This window comes from Gymnoscopelus braueri (assembly GCF_963280865.1).
Source record: "Gymnoscopelus braueri genome assembly, chromosome: 13".
Taxonomy (NCBI): domain Eukaryota; kingdom Metazoa; phylum Chordata; class Actinopteri; order Myctophiformes; family Myctophidae; genus Gymnoscopelus; species Gymnoscopelus braueri.
In genome coordinates this window covers 35120019-35141825 of record NC_137615.1, presented here as the reverse complement: position 1 = coordinate 35141825, position 21807 = coordinate 35120019, and the positions used below count along the sequence as shown (strand labels likewise).

The window sequence follows — 21807 nt, the reverse complement described above, 5'->3', positions numbered from 1 at the left end:
TAATCCCGTTCCTATTGGTCCTGGTCGCAAACACGGAACCTTTTGGCGCGTTCTGCGGCGCAAGCTCACGAATTAAAGCAGAGTGTGGCGGGAGCTGTTGTCAAGAGAGGATTATTGTTTAGATTGAATTGGATCTATCAAAGGTAATGTAATCTATCTCTAATAATCACATTCGCGATGGACAACTATCTATCTCCATTCTCCACGGTCATTGTTGCCATGTCTCTTTATTATAAGTGACTTTGAGCTTGTAAATATTGGCTGCGGTGTTTTGGGCTTGTTTCTAAAGTGTGTCGTTGCTTATTTTGGGTTTGTTTCCTAATGTTGTTTAAAGCAGTATTTCTCAAACATTTTCATGTCAAGGACCCCCAAATTAAATCCACCGACCCCCCCCCCCCCATCTGAAAATAATTACAAGATTTGTCTTGTTAAAATATTCCAAATCCCCAAATTGAACATAGCAAATGCGACGCGTTGTAACGTGTGAGCTTGTAGGTAAAGTGCTCATGTGGCCTAAGTTGTTTCTTTTTAGCTTGTTTTCCTAGACCTGGTTGCTTATATCTCTCACAAAATATGGCAACACTGGATCCTGGGTTTATTTGTTAGCTAATGGTAACGTTAGCTGCAGGTTGCTAAAGCAACCAGCTGCTGCTGTGATGTTGATCTATACAGTTCAGTTAGACTTGAAGTGTATTTTTTTAAAAGCCATCATCATACCGAGGTTTAAATAAAGGTGGAATGTGCAAATATGTGACGTTAAGCTGTTGTTGTAAACATCCTGCGTCATCATAAGTGCAAAACATATGATATAGGGCTGAAGTGGTTACTGTATGTTTTGTAATAGTAATCAAAATATACAAAGTAATTAGTAATTATAGTTTTCAAATAATTGTTGTGGAGTAAAAGTACAATATTTGCCTCTGAGATGTAGTGGAGTAAAAGTATTGGAAATACCCAAGTGAAGTACAAATACCTCAAAATTGTACTTACAGTATGTACTTACTACTTAGTTACTTTCCACCACTGAATTTAGACCAGCAGCCTAGTGTGAATCTGTTAGAGAAGTCATTCAGGCACCTTAAGTATGCTATCATACTATGTTTGTTTTAGACATGTTGTATACTTTTGCAGACTATGAAATCGTTGAATGAGCTATTGTGTAATATTTTCCATAATATGTATCCATACTCTTTGGTGGTTTATCTCCCGAATACATCTCTGACCTACTCACTGCCTACTCTCTACATCTGATGAAACATTTCAAACTGCAGTGCCCGATGACCTGAGATCTGCTATGACTCCTCTTTTAAAAGCAGGCTTAAGTTTGGCCTATTTTCTAAGCCTGTGTGTGTGTGTCTGTGAGATCTTGGATGTGTGGAGTTTATACATTCTGTAATCTATTTTATGTGTGGGGGTGGGACCTTCTATAATCTACTTTAAAATAAACAAATGTGACCATTGCCGAGCAGGACCGGATTAGTTTTGTCCACTATTACCTGGTAAACTTAAACAAAGAATTTGCTCTGTAAACTTAAACCGGTACATCTATCCAAAATGATTAATTCTTTCTTTGTAACTTTTCATTTAGACTTAATGTCAACTAAGTAGTAAGTACAGATTCTTAACCGTGTGGCTTGCTGCCCAAGAATTGGTTATGATTATTGGTTTTAAGCAGCATATATTTTGTTATACAGATGAGCTTGCCTCATTGCAAATTGTTTTGTTCCATGCCTTCACATAGAATAGTGTAAATCAAATGTGACTTTTTTGAGTGGTACTTGTCAAACTGCATAAGTTATATTTGTATTCAAATCATTGCCATTCATCTAATCTCGCCTTGATTGTCATAGGCATGGAGGCCATAAAACGCAATGGTGGCCCGATGAGGGGTGGATCTCAGGGGAAGCGGCCCAAAGCAGGGGGTGACTGGGATGACAGCCCGTCACTCTTTGAAGAGGAACTGGCCATGTTGGAAGAAGCAGAGATGGAGACTGAAGACAGGGAAGGGCAGGCAGGTCATGATGTTATTCCTGTAGGTGAGTTGCTGATTGCATATTAATACTGTACCCGTTTGTCCCCGATTTATACTTCGCGTGACGAAAATAGCAGATCTGCAAGCTCGCAACACGTCACATTCACGACACGTTGTGAGCTCGTAGACTATTGGTGACGCGCAACAAGGTAAAAATCACATCAGTCTAGGTACGGTACACGGTCTTGAAGAATTTTCACCATTGATTTGTAGCATGCCAACTAAATGACTATACTGTAGGTAGTACTGTAGGTCTCATTGTGGTTCTACAGTTTGATCAGTCCAAGCCATCATCAATACAAGGGAGGGTACAAATGAATGCATGTCAGCTGCAATTGACCCATGACCCCATTTGAATTCCTTCCTGATCCTCACTATCTGCAGAATAAATCTGGCATGATTCCATTATTGTTGTTGGCTTGATATTGATACAATGGCCAACATCTTGCACATATCTTTTTGTTACTTCTTTGTTGAGACAAGTCGTACCTGTTATCACAGTCAAGAATGCCCTCTTGGATATTCCTGATATAATTAACCCTTGATTTGTGTGTCAGGTGAGCTGTTCTCATCGGCAAATATCAACCCCAACTGGAAGCGGCCTAACGCCCCTACACTGGACACCACCTCTGACACACTGGTCTTTCAGCAAGTTGACCTCGACTACTATTTAGGTAATGTGAAAAGAGCAGACGGAGACTACTCTTTAATGGCGGTAAAGTACTGAACTAGATCTGTCCTGCATGTATGCATATTTGTATTGCATTGTGCATGCAGTGCACACATTTCAACATATCTCACCTTATGCTTTTGCTGTTGAGGAACAGGAAAAGTAACAGTGGCTTTGTTCAGACTGCAGAGAAAACTGAATTGTTTCTCAAATATGATTTTTAGGACTGATTGTCCACTCCATTGTCCGTTATTCAGACATTGTCAAACTGCTTTGGTTGCTGAGGTAATGACATAGGCATGAGTAATGCTTAAATTATACTCTGTTGTACAATGTTGTAACTCGGCAAAAATGGCAGATCTACAAGACATCGCAATGCGACCCATAGTGACCTTGTACATTACAGATTCCATTCAGAAAATCAGATTTGGGCTGCCACTGTCGACAAACATAGCCTGAGTCTCTTGTACATTTGTGACATGTAGGGTCGGCGGTGGCTGGCATGCCTGGTCAGTCGCAGGGTAACGTTCCCATCATCCGAATGTTTGGAGTAACAGACAGTGGGCTCAGCGTGTGTTGCCATCTTCATGGTTTCGCACCTTACTTCTACGTCCCTGCACCCAGTGGTGAGTACCAACATGTTCTGCATTTGTCACATTCCTGATCAGTGGTTTATCCAACATTTGAGGGATATTTCTTCATTGATTACATGGGATGTGCAAGCATGCACTGATGCACACTTCATATTTCGAGTCATTATTTACTCGAACAGTGTACTCGATTAGCCCCCCATGCCTTGGGATTTGCAATTCCAATATAACACCACTTTCTGTTCATTGGGACAATCCGAATTCCGTTCCTTCTATTATTGACACCATACATGCCCCTGTTTCTTCCATCTGTCTTTCTCCTCGACAAAGGTTTCACACGTGATAACTTGGGTGAGTTTAAAAGGGAGCTGAACTCTGCTGTGTTGAAGGACATGCGCTACAACAAGGACAACATCTCTGTCACAGTCCTGGCTGTGGACATAACTCGCAAAGAGAGTGAGTATACGATAAAGAGGAATTACAAAATAATCCACCTGTCCTATTTTGTAGATGGGATAGTTCACAAATAGATTTTTGTTTTGTGAATGGTTTTATATGTGAAGTGCTGCTATGGTATATCAGTTATTCAGAAGAACGTACAGTTAAGCATTTTTAAACTAAAAACTAAAAACTTTTGCTTCTGGAGTCCCCGGAACAAAAGTTTTTGAGATGGGGCGTCCGCGGCCAAATACATATTTATTTGTATATACATATTTATATGTATTTGGGGACAACATCAGCAACATCAGTTTTTCAGAAGAATCTCAATGGGTTAAGACATCGTTCCATTTTGCATGGAAGTTCTGTGTCAATCTCACATTTTGTGTGTCAGAGAGACAGAAGCCTGTGAAGAATGTCATTTTTTGAGAGGAGCTCGTGTCACCCCCCTGCGACTCACTGCACTTGCCACAGACTTGCACCATGAAGAGCAATAAACTCACTCTAATGTTCACACAGACACGCACCATAAAGGGCAATAAACGCGCTCTAATGTTTCGTACATTTGTATGTTTAGAGGATGGTAGAAGATAACTATAAATATTTCAAAATCATTAGTATACATACTATTATGTACCATAGGACAATAAATAAAAACTATATCTATTGTATATACTGTGTATAATACACACACACATAATAAAAGTACATATATTTATATATAATGCGTAAAAGGTGAACATTCTGGCAATGTTCACACTCAACATCAAGGGTTAATGTGTGCGTTTCTTTAACGTGGAACTTTTCTTTGTAGATATGTACGGTTTCCATGGGAACCGGATTCTGGATTTCCTGCGGATCACCATGGCAATGCCTCGTCTCATTGCCCCTGCCAAGCGCCTCCTGGAGCAGGGCTTTAAGTTTGGATCCTTCCCCCATCAGAACTATCCTCCCTTTGAGGCCAACATTGACTTTGAAATCAGGTGTGTCTCTCTACTGGCCCAGTGATTCTCAAACGTTTGAATTTGAAGGACCCCCAGTTTGATATACATAAGGCCATCGACCCCCATTTGATAATTCAAAAAATAATAATCTTTGAGACCCCAAACAACACGGTAAAATCATCAGTGCTAATTTAATTCTGAAAGTGTGCAAATGTAACCAAAAAAACAAGAGAGTTACAGACCCGTTTCCGGACCCGACGTCAAGAGCCAGTGTACTGGCCTGTCTGCCGTCATTAACAAATGCACGTTTAGAAAAGTAATTTCTGCATGTAGTAGTTGGTTACGCATTGCATGAGCTGGCAGATTGGCTATGTTGAGCACGGGACACAATAGTCCATATTCACACGGTGGCCATTTTGGAATTTAACATTGCGTTGCTGTGGCAACTGGGGTGGCATTTCATTGACTTAATGGCAATATGGTCGCCGTGTGAGTATGGTCTATAGCATGACAAAGTATAAATGATGTCTAAGGAGAGTCTGTGGCAGGTTTATGGGGTAAATAAAGTTTCCTTCTTTGCGTTGGCAGGTTTATGGTGGACTGTGATGTTGTTGGATGCAGCTGGATAGAGCTTCCCAAAGGAAAGTACAGAGTACGGGAAGAGAAGAGTGGTGCGGACACAGATACACGCTACCCCGGAAAAGTATGTCTAAATATGAAATATTGTACCTGTTGAATGCTGCCGTCAGCTTCACTGAATTTAGGCACTTTTCTTTTTCATCCTCGCTGCCATAATTTATAGAAGCTTGTACTATCGTAATCGTGTCTGATTTTGAGGTTCCAGCTCAGTGAGCAGAGCATTTCATCAACACCAGGATATAGGCATATTAAGCCATTGGAAAATGTCTGTTATTATCGTCATTTTATGGTCTAAATTAATGACAGAGATTAATCAATTACAAAAATAACCATTAGTTGCATCCCTAGTTGTAATGACATTCATCAAAATGACCTTTAAAACCTGTCCCCTCACTCTGTCACTCAGACGTCATGGTGCCAGTATGAGGTGGACGTTGGATGGACAGATATGATAAGTCACCCAGCGGAGGGAGAGTGGCAGAGGATCGCCCCACTCAGGGTGCTCAGCTTTGACATTGAGTGCGCTGGAAGAAAGGGTGTGTGTGTGGTGTATTTACCGTAGTATTTTCTTCTGTACTATCATTTCATGTGTCAAGTGAAACTTGCATTTCTAACATGTGTACGACATAAAGAAAATTGCCACCGGTATTTATTTATTATGCACAATGTATACTAGTGCTTCAGGTTGTGTTAGTGTTCTAAGAGTGTTGTTTTAAGCACTGCAGACCGTACTACCACTGTAGCAATACAACCAAATGGGGACAGATGTGGCATGAACAAGGCAAACTCCATAGCGTTACCAACACTGCTTCACAAGAACACGTGTACATAATGTTCCATTTGTACGTACACAGAGTTAACTTGTATGTACACAGAGTTAAAGTAGTTATTAAAGGAACAATAAGAATGTTACTGTGTGCATGTAAAAAGGCCCTGCAGATGCTCCATTTGACCTGGATGTTAACCCCTTCCCTTCCAGGGATCTTCCCAGAGGCAGACAAAGACCCTGTGATTCAGATCGCGTCCATGGTGCAGAGACAGGGAGAGAAGGAGCCCTTCATTCGCACAGTGTTCACTCTGCAGTCCTGTGCTAGCATTGTGGGCTCTAAGATACTGTGCTTTACCCAAGAGAAACACTTGCTGCAGGTAAACGCACACACACACACACACACACACACTTGTGTAGGGCTGTCACGATTATGAAATTTTACTTGCCGCTGAATTGTCGCTCAAATAATTTTGATTAACGATTTAATTGCATTTCTGTCGTTGAACTTTGGAACATTATGAATAGAAATTCCATTTCTGTTTGGCTTTTAGGCTTCGTAAACTAAAGTTGCACAGGGCAGATATGACAAATAACTTACATATTTAATAATTTTATTCTTTCATGAAAAACATTAATAGTGGAAATAGCCAATCTACAAGCTCAAAATGCGTCGCATCACGACACGACATGAGCTTGTACATCTGCTATTTCCACTATTTTCTTAAAAATATATAACATATAACATTTTTAACATGATTGCGAGTATATCAAATAATAGCCATTATGTAATAATTGCGACAGGCCTAGTGATGTGTGATATATTATGTATGTATATGTATATGTATATATGTGTATATATATATATATATATATATATATATATATATATATATATATATATATATATATATATATATATATATATATATATAAAGTCTATTTTGGTGTGCATATGCAGAGCTGGGCAGAGTTTGTGAGGACTGTGGATGCAGACATCGTCACTGGCTACAACATCCAAAATTTCGACTTTCCCTACCTGATCAACAGGGCACTTACTCTAAAGGTGAGAGAAACACACCTCCAAGCACGCATTTTATTTCCTAGACCCCCTGCCGAGCCATACTATATACTTTGTTGTACAACGAATAGCAAAACTGACAAGCTTTTTGATCTGCTGTTTTCGCTATTTGTGGCCTAACATTGGCACGCCAGGTTAAATGTGGTTAAGACGTAGAGATGACTCTGTATGTATACTGTTACTGTTTGATAGAGAAGTTATATGATGACCAAAGTTTCAATTCTTAATACCAGGAGTTTTGTTGGTGAAAATGTTTGAGTTTTTTCTCAAGAAAAGTCAAACATACAAACTCCCATTATTATCATCAGTGCTTGAAATACAGCAAAACGTTTAAGCCTATGGCTAGGCCTCCATTCGATGATTTGAAGCCCCACCAAAAATATAATGAGCCCTTAGCCCTGCACTTCCTGCAGCTGGATTGTATTCTACAAGCCACTAGAGGTCCTCCTCTCCTTCTCTACTTACTAAAGCGTATGCTTGCTTGTGTGTGTGCAGGCTACTACGTTTCCCTACCTGGGCCGAGTACGAGGCATCAAGTCGGTCCTGAAAGACTCGAGCTTCCAGAGCAAACAGATGGGCCGCCGAGAGAACAAGATCATGAACATGGAGGGTCGAGTTCAGTTTGACCTGCTGCAGGTCTGATCTTTTGCTGTTTGGTGGTGGTGAAAGCACCGTAAATGTACAGTAAATAACACACAAATATACAGTAAATATTTCTACTTTCTACTACAGTTGCCTGCTGGGTGAACGTATTAAGAAATGTCAAGCTGTCTGTTTGGGTTCCGATAATTTGTGTGATCATTTACCATCATTCAACCTTATTTTGCTCTGTTTTATTGTCTAAATTAATCTCATGGATCAATCAAAAGATGAATCGATTAGATAAATCATCGTTTGTCTTCCAGGTGCTCCTCAGGGATTACAAACTCCGTTCATACACACTAAACGCGGTCAGTTTTCACTTCTTGCAAGAGCAGAAGGAAGATGTTCAACATTCCATCATCACTGATCTGCAGGTGGGTCTGAAAGGCGGCTGGGTCAGTGCAGGGTCTGTCCAAAGAGTGAAGACCTGACCATTATGTGTCTAAACAAAGTTAGTTACCCCTTAAGACCTGAGGCCGATTTCTAAAAATGCCTTCTAAATCTGTTCTGAAAAACCTCTGTTGCTGCTGTCGGCAGCAATGATGTTTTTTTTTCGTAAATTCGTAAATTAACGCCCTACTTGATCATACTACAGTGTCACACAAAAGCATCAGAAGTAGCAGATCCGCAAGCACAAAGCCATGTTTTGAGCTTGTGGATCTGCTGCTTTTGCTCCTTTTTGAAAAGTAACAGGTTTAGACTATATGAGGTTTCCACCCGACAGACGATTCATAGCTAAAATCTAAAATGACACAGATGCGTTTCCGGTTATAACGGGGTTAATGTGCGCGTGTGTGTACCGTCCTCCAACTCAGAACGGCAACGAGCAGACGCGCCGGCGCCTGGCCGTCTACTGCCTGAAAGACGCCTACCTGCCTCTGCGGCTGCTGCAGAAGCTGATGTGTGTGATCAACTACATGGAGATGGCCAGAGTCACCGGCGTGCCCCTCACTTACCTGCTCTCCAGGGGACAGCAGATCAAAGTCGTCTCCCAGCTGCTGCGACAGGTAACGAAGGACGCCGCACACTGGACAGTTGATGCCAATAACGCTCTGATCTATGGATGGACACCATATTATACCATGTGTTTTTTAATGCCAAGCTTGTGTGTGTGTGTTAGGCCATGAAACAGGACCTGGTCATGCCGGTCATGATGAAGTCACAGGGACAGGAGGACTATACCGGTGCTACGGTCATTGAGCCAGAGAAAGGGTGCGTACATTAATAATCGACCTCTCTACCTTTTACTTGGTGCCCAGTTTGTAGGTTTTGTTAAGGACACTTGTCAAATGACTCCCCCTTGTGGTGTGTGCAGGTACTACAGCGTCCCCATTGCAACGCTGGATTTCTCCTCCTTGTATCCATCCATTATGCAGGCTCACAACCTGTGTTACACCACCCTGCTGCAGAAAGGATCTTACGAGAAACTGGGGTAAGGACTCATCCATGTCAATTTGAAAACCCTCAAACCAAATGCATTGGTACCGGTAATTCTTTTTTTATTCTTTATTATTAGTTGAATAATTGAGAAACGGTATAAAAAATTTTCAATATGAAAAAGTAATCTTCTAATCAATTAAATTGATAGTCCAATTAACTGTTGCAACCCTACTTTTAGTGTGTGTGTGTGTGTGTGTGTGTGTGTGTGTGAGATCAGTTGAACGTTAGTATATACTACAGATAACAAGTTTATATCAGTTCAGTTGTGAAATGGGATGTGATGAAGCGTTTCGTCTCCTCAGTCTGTCCCAAGATGACTTCATCAAGACTCCTACTGGTGACCTGTTTGTCAAGACGTCTGTGAGGAAGGGACTTCTTCCTGAGATTCTGGAAAACCTGCTGACCGCCAGGAAGAAGTAGGAACTAGTCTAAAATGGAACGAACATTTACCTAGGCTAGGACAGTGGTTCTCCAAATGTTTAATTTCAAGCTCCACCGTAACTCTCAGAGTTACAGACCTGTAAGGGTCCATTTGGAACCCCCTCTACTCTCGGAACCCTGAGGGTCCCTGGACCCCACTTTGAGAACCACTCACATTCAGCTTGTTCTGAATCAAGAGGTTTCATCTAACAGAAACGTATGGACATGGCAGCAGTCTTGTCACAATGGAGTTAAAACTATATGTCCTCACTGCTATGACGCTTTATTCAGCTTACAACTACCTATCACTGCTACAGCCTTGTGACTTCCTTGAAAACGAGAATCATTACTTTCAATTATCATAGATCTACATCCATGCAGGGACTAACTTGGAACACTGTATATGCTTAATTTAACTGACTAAATCTGAGCTGGATGAAATTGCCACTTTTGACTAGAACAGGACTGAAAAATCTAAAATGAAATGCGATGGTAACTTTGATTGATGAAGTGCCCCTTCATTTATTACGCATGTAGGGTAGGTGTGTGTATCTGTCCAAAACATTTCCATACATGACGACTCACATGTGTCCACAGAGCCAAGGCGGAACTGAAGAAAGAGACGGACCCTTTCAAGAAGCAGGTGCTGGATGGCCGACAGCTGGCCCTGAAGATCAGCGCCAACTCTGTGTATGGCTTCACAGGAGCCCAGGTGGGAAAGTTGCCCTGCCTGGAAATCTCTGGGGTAAGCACTTTTTTTTTTTTTACACTGCGTGCCTTGCTCAAGGGCACGTCGGTGGGTCGAACCACTGGCCTCCCAGCGTGGATTTAGCAATATTTTGGCGGAGAAACCCATATCGCTGTTGTCGGGAAGAAACCTCATATCTCCATATCACTTTTTGTGTTTTTTTTTGCTGCTTTATCATACTACAGTGTCACACAAAAGTATCAACGCGTTTCGAGGCTTGTAGATCTGCTGCTTTTGCTATTTATTTTTTAAATCCTGAAACGACGTGGTCCTCTCAGACCAAGGAACCGCAATGGAAATCAGTCTCACGACTTTTTATATCCTTGACGTTTCTCCGATAAACATGTAACATGTGTTTTTCTTTTATGACATCTAATAAAATAAAAAAGTAGCAGTTTTAGACATATGAGGTTTCCACCCGACAGAGACGATATTTAAATCTCATGCATGATCTGTGATATGCTGCCGTTTTTGTCCCCCAATAGAGTGTCACTGGCTTTGGAAGGCAGATGATCGAGAAAACCAAGCAGTTAGTAGAGTCCAAGTATACCATCGCCAATGGTTATCAAGCAGATGCTAAGGTGAGCTCTACAGACCTCATATTTGTAGACGCTTTCTTGACTGGGGAAAGAAACAAGAGGGACAAACAAGGGTTTAAAAACAACTTGGCCAGCGAGCAGTGGTGGAAAGTAATACATGTACTCAAGTACTGTACTTAATTAAAATTGTAGGTACTTTTACTTTACTGGAGTATTTCCAATTCTCAATACTTCTACCCCACTACGTCTCGGAGGCAAATATTGCACTTTTACCCCACAAAAGAAATGTAAAACGTAAGTTACTTTGCTAATTATTATTACAAAACCACTTCAGCCCTATTTAAAGGAGAATTCCGGACAAATTAAGTGTTATCTTTGATGTCTCGTTACTCACCTACCGATGTGAAAAGTAGCGTTCTTTTTTTTCATATATTCCCCTGTCGTCATTTTTTAAACCCCCTCCGTTGTCATAATGGGAGCGCGTGGCTAAGGGAAATTCGTCTATTATAACCGACGCAAAGTTGTTTTTTTCACTACTAGTATTCATAGTAGAGTCTCATGATAGTCAAACATGCGTTGAAACTATCTGCGAGGCTGCCGTCAATGGCGAACGATTTAACACTGGTTGCTTGTTTCTTCCAGAACCTGGCAACTCGTGTTGCCAGAATCTGGAAACAAGCAACCAGTGTTAAATCGTTCGCCATTGACGGCAGCCTCGCAGATAGTTTCAACGCATGTTTGACTATCATGAGACTCTACTATGAATACTAGTAGTGAAAAAAACAACTTTGCGTCGGTTATAATAGACGAATTTCCCTTAGCCACGCGCTCCCATTATGACAACGGAGGGGGTTTAAAAAATGACGACAGGGGAATATATGAAAAAAAAGAACGCTACTTTTCACATCGGTAGGTGAGTAACGAGACATCAAAGATAACACTTAATTTGTCCGGAATTCTCCTTTAAGCTTGATATCTGAAAATGTTTTTGGCTCTTTGAAAATAGCCGATCTACAAGCCCACAACGCGTCGCGATGCGATGTGTTATGGGCTTGTAGATCGGCTATTTTCAAAATATATTTTTTTAAATACATTTTATACATATGATACCTTATGAAACGGGACATTCTGCATCCATTTTTCATTTTTTTAGGCTTTTCTGGCTTTATTGATAGTCTGCATAAATGAGTACTTTTACTTTTGCTACTTAAAGTATATTTTGATGCCAATACTTTTGTACTTTTACTCAAGTAGATTTTGAATACCAGGCCTTTTACTTGTAACAGAGTGTTTCTACATTGCAGTATTGATACTTTTACTTAAGTAAAAAAAAAAGAATTCTTCTGATTGGTTGAAATGAAAGAACTGGAACTGGCTGTTTCTACCCCCCTTTTTTTTTTTCGCCATTTTTGTCTTCTTCTGCCGACTCCGCGCCGTCGGAGTTATGTCCCGATAGGAACAGAATCGTACATTTTTGGGGTGAGCGTTCGGCACAACTGCCAATCAAAGTGACGACTGGCCAATCACAGCTAGTCTTTTCCGGGACTTGGCAAAACACTGTCGTAGATTCAGATTGTATCTACGCCCCTGGTCATCTAAATATGAGTTTATTAAGTATAGAGGGGTTAAGTGGTATGTACATAATAAGCCCAGGGATGCAACACATCTTTAACTGCAGGTCATCTGCCCTCATCATCGTGGAAGGTTGTTGAGACTGTGTGAATGTGTGTTTTAGGTGATTTATGGGGACACCGACTCTGTCATGGTGAAGCTGGGCGTGGCCACCGTGAAGGAGGCCATGGAGTTGGGCAGGGAGGCTGCAGAGTGGGTCTCCACTCACTTCGTCGATCCAATCAAACTGGAGTTTGAAAAGGTAATCGTCTCATTATCGTCAACTTACACTTTAACCACTTGAACCACACACATACAGCCCCACCGGTTCATGTCTAGAATAGATAACCACCAGTTTGAATGGGGCTTAGGGGTTTCTTTTTTGAGACCCTCTTTTCCAGTGGTGCCAATATTACAAGTCAGAGAAAAGCACAAACAATATAAAAAAATATATAAAAATAACATGATTTAAAAGAAACATCAATTAAAACGGATGCAATTTAGATTGACCAAAGTTGACGTATCCGACTGAAAATGACCTAGGGGAACAAGACCGCTGTACTTAAGCTAACTCTTAAGTTGTTTATTTTTTTCTTTGAAAAATCTAGAAGGCATTTGTAGAATCGGCCTCAGGTCTTTAATTTGGGGGGGGGGAGAAGCAGATTGAATTTAGCTATGTGTGATTCCTCAGGTTTACTACCCATACCTGCTGATCAACAAGAAGCGCTATGCAGGCCTCTACTTCTCCTCCAGTGCAGACACACATGACAAGATGGACTGCAAGGGCATAGAGACCGTCCGCAGAGACAACTGCCCCCTGGTGGCCAACCTTATCAATACTTGTCTGCAGAGCATCCTCATAGACAGGTACACACACACACACACACACACACACACACACACACACACACACACACACACACACACACACACACACACACACACACACACACACACACAGTAGAGTAAAATAGTATCCTACAGATACTAGAGTCCTACAATCCCTCAAGTGCAAATAGTGTTGTACCGCAAACTTAACTTAAACTGTCATTTACTTAACTAATTAGTAAATGATAAACACATGAAAATGAGAAACACATGGCGTGGCTTCCATGTGGATCTCTGCCGTCATGGTGATTATGTCATATTGATGACATCACTCTTGCCCAAATATGGAGGGTGGGCGGCAGCCTGCGCACATCGGTGTTGCTAGGCATGCATGGCAACCTATTGTGTTGTGAGTGAGGTCAGACCAAAGCTCTGCTCAGCATATATGAGGTGTGAAGTTACTTTAGACTTCCTCTTCATTCCACTGAGACCAGAGGTTAGTTTGTCTGCAGATTGTGTTGCGAGAGAAAGGGATACAGAACTTTGGGAGACAAGGAATACAGGGGGATAGAGAGAGGACACATTTTCCAGCCTCAACAGAACCTACAACTGAGTGTACCTTCACGACGACCTCAACCGCCAAATGCTGAGGAATGGACAAATCTGCTCAGAGGCCTGTCAGCAAATGGTCAGCTCTGTAACCAGCCGGAAACGAGCAGACACAGACCCACCGAAACCTCAAAGTCCTCAATGGTTTACTGAGATTTTACCAGGAGATGTAAAGAAAAATCAGACGATTTACACAGGAAAGAAAAATCACATCTGTAAACAGTGTGACAAAGGTTTCAGTAAGTTAAGTCACCTGAAGACACATGAGCGTATCCACACTGGAGAAAAGCCTTTCCATTGTAAACGGTGTGACAAGAGTTTCACGCAGTTAGGTCACCTGAAAGCACACCAGCGTGTTCACACTGGAGAAAAGCCTTTCCACTGTAAACTATGTGACAAGAGCTGCAGTCACTCAAATAGTCTGAAGACGCACCAGCGTGTCCACACTGGTGAAAAGTCTTTCCTTTGTAAACAGTGTGACAAGAGTTTCAGTGATTCAAATAGTCTGAACAATCACCTGCGTGTCCACACTAGGGAAAAGCCTTTCCTTTGTAAATGGTGTGACAAGAGTTTCGGTAGGTTAAACAATCTAAGGACACATCTGCGTGTCCACACTGGAGAAAAGCCTTTCCACTGTAAACGGTGTCACAAGAGATACAATCAATTAAGTCACCTGACGAGACACCTGCGTGTCCACACAGGAGAAAAGCCTTTCCTTTGTAAACGGTGTGACAAGAGTTTCAGTATGTTACACAATCTGAGTACACATCTGCGTATCCACACTGGAGAAAAGCCTTTCCACTGTAAACTATGTGACAAGAGTTTCAGTAGGTCAACTATTCTGAGGACACACCAGCGTGTCCACACTGGAGAAAAGCCTTTCCTTTGTAAACAGTGCAACAAGAGTTTCAGTCAGTTGACTAATCTGAGGACACACCAGCGTGTCCACACAGGAGAAAAAGCCTTTCCACTGTAAACAGTGTGACAAGAGTTTCAGCATAGTTTTAAGACACACCGGAAACATGTATGATCCAAAATGATCTCGCAGACCTTTCCAATCCACGCTGTAGGCTACTATCACCAAATCAGGCTGCTAATGCATGCTTACAGATATACAAGCTCACAGCGCGTCACTTCGTGCCGGTTGTACATCTGCTATTTTTGAGTGTTTGAAAAATGTAGAGTAATTTAGATTTCATTTTTTTACACAAATCTTCTCTTCTGGGGGGTCCCTGGAACAAAATACTTTGGGGGGATGGGGGTCGGCGGCCAAATACATATCATTTTGTGAGTCCTTGACATGAAAGAGTTTGCACACCACTGAGATAGAAACCTAGGTTTTTCAGAAAACTGTTCTCAATGGGTTAAGAGTGTGAATGTCAACCAAAGGTGACCTGTTCCCCCTCAGGGACCCCCAGGGTGCAGTGGCCCACGCCAAAGAGGTGATCTCAGACCTGCTGTGTAACCGCATCGACATCAGCCAGCTGGTCATCACCAAGGAGCTGACCCGCACCGCCCAGGAGTACTCTAGCAAACAGGCCCACGTGGAGCTGGCAGAGAGGTCAGAGTTTATCTTGCATTCAGGGCTGCAACAGTTAGTTGAACTAATAAATATAATCGATTATTAAAATCAATAGTTATTTAAAAATCACACCCAGTGTGAAATGAGCGGTGTATATCACATTGATGGAAGCTCACTTCAAAAAAATAATAGTAATTTTTTTTGAATTTTTTTTTTCACTTCAAAATAATAATAGTAATTTTTTTGAAGCGCGTGGTGCTATTTATTTTATATATGAATTTCATCATGCGTCTCGCTAGCCAATCACAGTACTGAGCAACGGGTCTGAATACTTATCAGCCAATCACAGTACAGGTTATGAATTTCATCATGCGTCTCGCTAGCCAATCACAGTACTGAGCAAAGGGTATGAATACTTATATATAGACTAATTGATTTTAAAAAAATGTGAAAATAGCAGATCTACCAGATATAGCCGGTTTTGGCACTCGACTGGTGTATTTGAAGAAACGGCTATATCCGGTTTTGGCACTCAATGTGTTAACACATTCACTGCCAGGGGTTTTCTAAAACAGGCTGCAGCCTCTGCCAGCATTTAACGATTTTCTTACCTTTTCAAGTAGTCATAGAATATTTATCTCCAGTATAATCGATCCCCTGATGGTTGCTAATTACGGAGGGTTTCACTGTGCTTCCGCGAAAGGGAAGAGAAAAAAAACGCGACCTCCCGTTAGCTTGTTACTGTATACGCCGTTGAAAATAGCATGTCTCGCCAAAAATACATCACAGCAACACAGGAGCCGAGATACAGAATATTTCCCAAATACTTTAACCGGGAAGTGAATGGAGCAGTAAATCTTTGGATCACGTTATCTCCTGGTTCTGATAATAATAATACATTTTAAAAAAATCTACTGCTGACAAATCCATAATTGGACTGCCGATGACGCTAGTGCATCCGTTATTGATGGAATGAATCCATATTTATGTGACTATAGGCCCTGTGCACAACTGTAATCCCAGCTTTCAGAAGGTGGCATACCCGTTTCCCGTTCCCGGTTCAGTGTCCCATAGCTTTGTTTGAAGCAGATTTGAAACGGGAAACGCATTTGAAGGTGTAATGTGTTTCCAGTTCAAACCTGCTGCTGAGCCAATTAAACTAAGAGATCCACAAGTTTCCTATGGCGTTGTGGGCATCACTGTCGATTTGATATAGGTATCAGGGATCAAATCAACAGGAAGTAATGCCCACAATGCCCTAGATACTTGTGGATATGAAAATGAGCTGGAACAGAAAACGGGTATACCTCCTTCTGAACATTGGGGCTACATTTCTGCACAGAGCCGATTGTTGGAGACGGCTGTAGAGCTGTTTCTCTGGTGTTTATGGGTTGTGTGTTGACAGAATGAAGAAGAGAGATGCAGGCAGCGCCCCTCATCTAGGAGACAGAGTTCCCTACGTCATCATCAAAGCTACAAAGGGAGTGGCAGCCTACATGAAGTCAGAGGTGTGTGTGTGTGTGTGTGTGTGTGTGTGTGTGTGTGTGTGTGTGTGTGTGTGTGTGTGTGTGTGTGTGTGTGTGTGTGTGTGTGTGTGTGTGTGTGTGTGTGTGTGTGTGTGTGTGTGTGTGTGTGTGTGTGTGTGTGTGTGTGTGTGTGTGTGTGTGTGTGTGTTCCCATTTTCTGTCCAATGTTACATTTTTGTTGTAATCTTCCAAAATCGCAGATTTACACACTCACAATGAGTTTGTAGATGGGCTACTTTTTCCACTAAGCGTCGGATGAATACGTCTGTACAGTATATAGGGCTTAAGTGGTTAAGTTGTAGCCCTGTATGTTTCCTGCCAGGACCCCATCTATGTGCTGGAGAACAACATTCCTATTGACACTCAGCACTACCTGGAAAACCAGCTGTCCAAACCACTGCTGAGAATCTTTGAGCCCATCCTGGGAGAGAAGGCAGAGAGCGTCCTGCTCAGTGAGTACACACACACACACACACACACACTTCTCATTCAACTAAACTTAAAGGTAGGGTAAGTGATATTAGTATTTTGTTAAAAGGTTCAAATACTATATTCTGATAGTAATCATTGCTATAGAGTGTTTTTTCAGTAACAGATGTCTCCCTGTCTCTCCAGCTCTTTAATAAACAGAAAATCAATTTTTCGGTAGGTGTCAAAATCTCAGCCAATCAGGAGAAAGTACCCATTTTTAAGCTTAATTTGTATAGTGTTCCAGTTCAAATTTTGCATGCTCATTTCTTAGTGTCATCACTTCCAATTTCACTTGTTTAATCTATATCCTGATTGAGTTCTCTGTCCTGGTTGGATAAAATAAGAAATGAAACTGAAACGAAAATGCTTTTTCTGTTTAATAAAGAGGTGGAGAGACAAGGAGACTCCTAATACTGAACAAACACTCTATAGCAATGAGTACTATCAGAATATAGAGCTATTTAACAATTATTTTAACCAACGCAAATCACTTACCCTACCTTTAAGCCATTTAAACCGGGAAAGCATCGGTGGCATTTTAGCGTTAGCTATTCAAAAATAGCAGATGTACAAGCTCACAGCGTGGCACAAAAGCTGCAAGCTTGTACATCAGCTATTTTTCAACCTTTTTAAAAAATCTTGGAAAGTGTGAACCCTCACCATTATTGGCCAATTGCTTGGTGTGGTGTGTGCTAACCACTTGAACCGTAGCGTCACTATTCTGGGGCGAATATTCTGTGAAAATGACTGATCTACATGCTCACAATGCAACGCGTGAGTTTGTAAATTGGCTATTTTCGGGGAAGAGATTTGGTGTTGAGCGGGGGAAAAAGGAGCAGGGTACCCATTGAGACCTGTTGCTACCTATACGTTGTTATACCTTTCAATCCGGATGCCACCTCTGTGTCTCATTAGCTGTTGCTATAATATAGTAACATCATTTTTTATTTTTTATTTTTAGTAAGAATTTGAACGTTTTCAGAAAACTATGGTTAGGTCTTAGAAGGCGTTTTTAGAATCGGCCTCAGGTCTAAATGGGTTAATACTATGACGTTACGAATAATCCCTGAATTCGTGAAAAATCTACATGATAACAATGCACTGTAGATATAAAGAATGTAATTGAATACCTGTTTAAGAACCTTTTTTGTAAATCTCTCTTCCTGTTTGTTTGTATTGCAGAGGGGGACCATACACGCTGTAAAACTGTGTTGACCTCCAAGGTGGGAGGCCTGATGGCATTCGCTACGAAGAGGAGCACCTGCATCGGCTGCAAAGCTGTGCTCAAAACAGATGGTGTGTGCGTGTTGTGTTCTCATTCAGTCCAAGCTGGTTCAACTTCTCAGAATATATCATTTAGATACTGTTGTCTGCGTTATATCCAGTGTGTGTCATCGTCTAACATGTATTCTCGTCACAGTGGCCGTATGTGATTTCTGTAAGCAGAAGGAGTCAGAACTGTATCAGAAGGAGGTAAGCAGGATTTAGAATATCACTCCATATATCTAAACACATCCAGGTGTTTGTGCTCCAAGTGTTATGACAGCGTTGCTGTCCGGCAGAAACCAGCTAACTCCATTTTGACGCTTTTGCATTTTTCCCCATAAATCAGGGCCATTGAACAGCCTTTACGTCTGTGTTGGTAAAAAAAATATTCCAATACTGGAGTTAACTGGTTTTGCTGACTCCAGGCTCCACCCCCTTTTGACCTCCAACCTCATTGTGAGCCTGAAGGTCCATTCAGCTGTTCTTATCAATGATGAACAAAACCTCCTAACTCCACTTTCTTTCATTTCCTGAAAAATTTTACATTTTGGAGTTAGCTGGTTTCTGCCGGACAGCAGAGATAGGCAATTTAATGGAAAATGTTTATATAGAGCCCTAAGTTAGTTAAAGTTGTACAATGCAGAATCACAAATAACGATTTTTAGCAACCTCTGCTGGTCACTACCGTCACTGCATACAATTTCCCTAGTCCTCGATTACCCAGAATTCCATTCGTTTTCACCGGAAGCCGGAAGCGTTTCAAAAAGCGATCTTTTAATTGTTTTATACTATCTACGGATCGTTTCTCTTAGCCAGTGGAGCATTAGTTACCATGAGCTGTGCTTTCTTTTTCTGTTCTTTTTCGATCTTCCAATCCTACATTATCTTAAAATCAGCGTGAGGTTCCTTTTTGTTAATAGCGCGGTAGTTCCTGGCCAAACAGGAAACCGTTGCGGTAGTTCCTGAGGACGTCGGCCACGACGTCATGACGTTGGCCAGGAACGTCATTTTCCCGGGAAAGTCCCCCCCGTACACGTTCAATAGAAAATATATAAATAAAAGGCTTCCGGGGGTGAAATTCACGGAGTGGGTGTTGTGAAACTTTTGCCACTCGCAAAAGATATACAATTTAACTTTAGTTTTGTTGAAAACGTTACCTAGTATTACTTTAAGTATTTTGTCTAATTAATAAAGCCCTTTTTTTTGGTAGGCACATTTTTGATGTTTACTATTGATTAGAGTGTATGTCCTAAACAAAGGTTCTTGCAGTTGATTGATCAAGAGAAATTATTTTGTCCATTCTGTCGTTTTACATGAACCATAATGCCTCGCAACAGAAGTCACTGTAGCTAAATCCAGTTTAGGGTTACATTATTGGAAGGTGTTTATCTTAAATTGACCTTATTCCTAACCTGACTGCCAGATGGGGCGGTATTGAGTTCACAAGTTCACAATACAGCCTCCATCTGGGATCGCTCAGAGATAAGAGTTTACACCAACCGGCGCCCAGTCGAACCAATCAGTGGCAGCTACGGGCGGGATCTTGGCGAGACCGGGTGTGATGCCATCGATAAGCACCTGTCCTATTGTAGTGCTTTCACTATTCATCATGGTTGAATAGTATACAATAGAACTGCTACTATACGTCATGTAGACACGTCAATATGATTGACGTGGAGTTAGCACGCCCAGACGGGTGATAGAAAGACGGTCCCATCCAATTACCTGCCAAGTAGCTTGAAAAAAAGGGACCGCCCTCCTCAGAGGTTGGGCTACCGAGATACCAGATGGAAGTAGGTTGTGAAGCAAGCTTCTTCCATCTGGCGGAGTCAGGTTAAGTATTTCCGGCAAGCGTTGAAATGGGAGCCTAAAGGCATTATGTTCTATTTAAAACCACCATATGGGAAGATGAATGGGCTGCATATGGGAATATGAATGGGCTGCAGATGATCAGGGCATCATGTCTGGTGAAGTTACATTCTGTTGACGTTGAGCTTGTGAATTCCAGATCTTTCATCTCAACACTCTGGAGGAACGCTTTGCTCGCCTATGGACTCAGTGTCAGCGCTGTCAGGGCTCCCTTCATGAGGATGTGCTTTGTACCAGGTACGTACAGCTGCTCACATGATTGTACAAAATGCTTTTTATTAACCCTTTAAGACCTGAGGCCGATGCAAAAAAATCTTCTAAATCCTAACGGTTTTCTGAAAAACGTATGTTGCTGTATCAGTGATGCTCAAACCTTTTCATGTAAAGGACCCCAAAAAATTATGTGTATTTTGCCGCGGACCCCCATCTCAAAATATTTCGTTCCAGGGACCCCAGAAGCAAAGAATTGAGTTAAAAATGTTCGCTTTAAATATTCAAAGATTTGCACACATTTTCAGATCTAACGGCTCATAGACGTGAGTTCTACAATCACAAAATGACACGCTATTAGCTTGTATATCTGCTATTTTTTAATAGCCAAAGTATAACCTTATGGTTAAAATGATTGTGATGCTATATTAACTTAACACACACACACACACACGTGTATGTATATATCTGTCTGTCTGTCTAGTATAAATCGGGCTTGAAACTGTTTCATCTCATTGCAAATCTTTGGTCTGAACAAGGCTTAAACTAAAGTCACTCACTCTTTCACACCTGCTAACCGCTACTCCTCTGTGCTGCCCTGTAGCCGTGATTGTCCCATCTTCTACATGAGGAAGAAGGTTCAGAAAGACCTGGAGGACCAGAGCAAGCTAGTAACTCGTTTCGGATCGTGAGGCAAACACTTCCCCTCGTCCTCATGTGCCTCCTTTTTGTATCTGTAATTCTGTATCATCACAGACTATCGTTTTCAGTTCACTGTCTTTTGAGTGCTTGTAAAAATGCAAATGTTTATTTTTTACTAGTTTTTGGATTATGAATAAAGTTACAATAAATATAATCTTTTGTAAACTATACTGTGCTGTGTATATAGCAATTATTTTTTATGTTTGAAGAATCACTGCATAAAGTCGAGCTTGTTACGCCCCTG

At 41.4% G+C, this 21807-nt stretch overlaps 2 protein-coding genes across 2 annotated transcripts; both read left to right on the top strand.

The window, feature by feature from the left end:
• The first annotated feature begins 41 nt into the window (after positions 1-41).
• On the top strand, positions 42-21711 carry pold1 (polymerase (DNA directed), delta 1, catalytic subunit). Its single transcript, XM_080447652.1, has 27 exons — positions 42-143; positions 1851-2036; positions 2590-2706; positions 3188-3328; positions 3623-3748; positions 4545-4713; positions 5263-5377; positions 5720-5849; positions 6293-6459; positions 7041-7145; positions 7656-7796; positions 8066-8176; positions 8618-8809; positions 8923-9014; positions 9118-9234; positions 9545-9658; positions 10260-10407; positions 10896-10991; positions 12685-12822; positions 13252-13427; positions 15406-15558; positions 16925-17027; positions 17368-17497; positions 18699-18812; positions 18937-18989; positions 20791-20888; positions 21466-21711. The coding sequence occupies exons 2-27, from the start codon at positions 1853-1855 to the stop codon at positions 21551-21553; spliced, it is 3318 nt and encodes a 1105-aa protein (XP_080303778.1). The 5' UTR covers positions 42-143; positions 1851-1852; the 3' UTR covers positions 21554-21711.
• LOC308098608 (uncharacterized protein) lies at positions 14032-14973 on the top strand (the record flags this gene model as incomplete). Its single annotated transcript, XM_080447016.1, has 2 exons — positions 14032-14404; positions 14618-14973. The coding sequence occupies 2 exons, from the start codon at positions 14032-14034 to the stop codon at positions 14971-14973; spliced, it is 729 nt and encodes a 242-aa protein (XP_080303142.1).
• Positions 21712-21807: the final 96 nt, after the last annotated feature.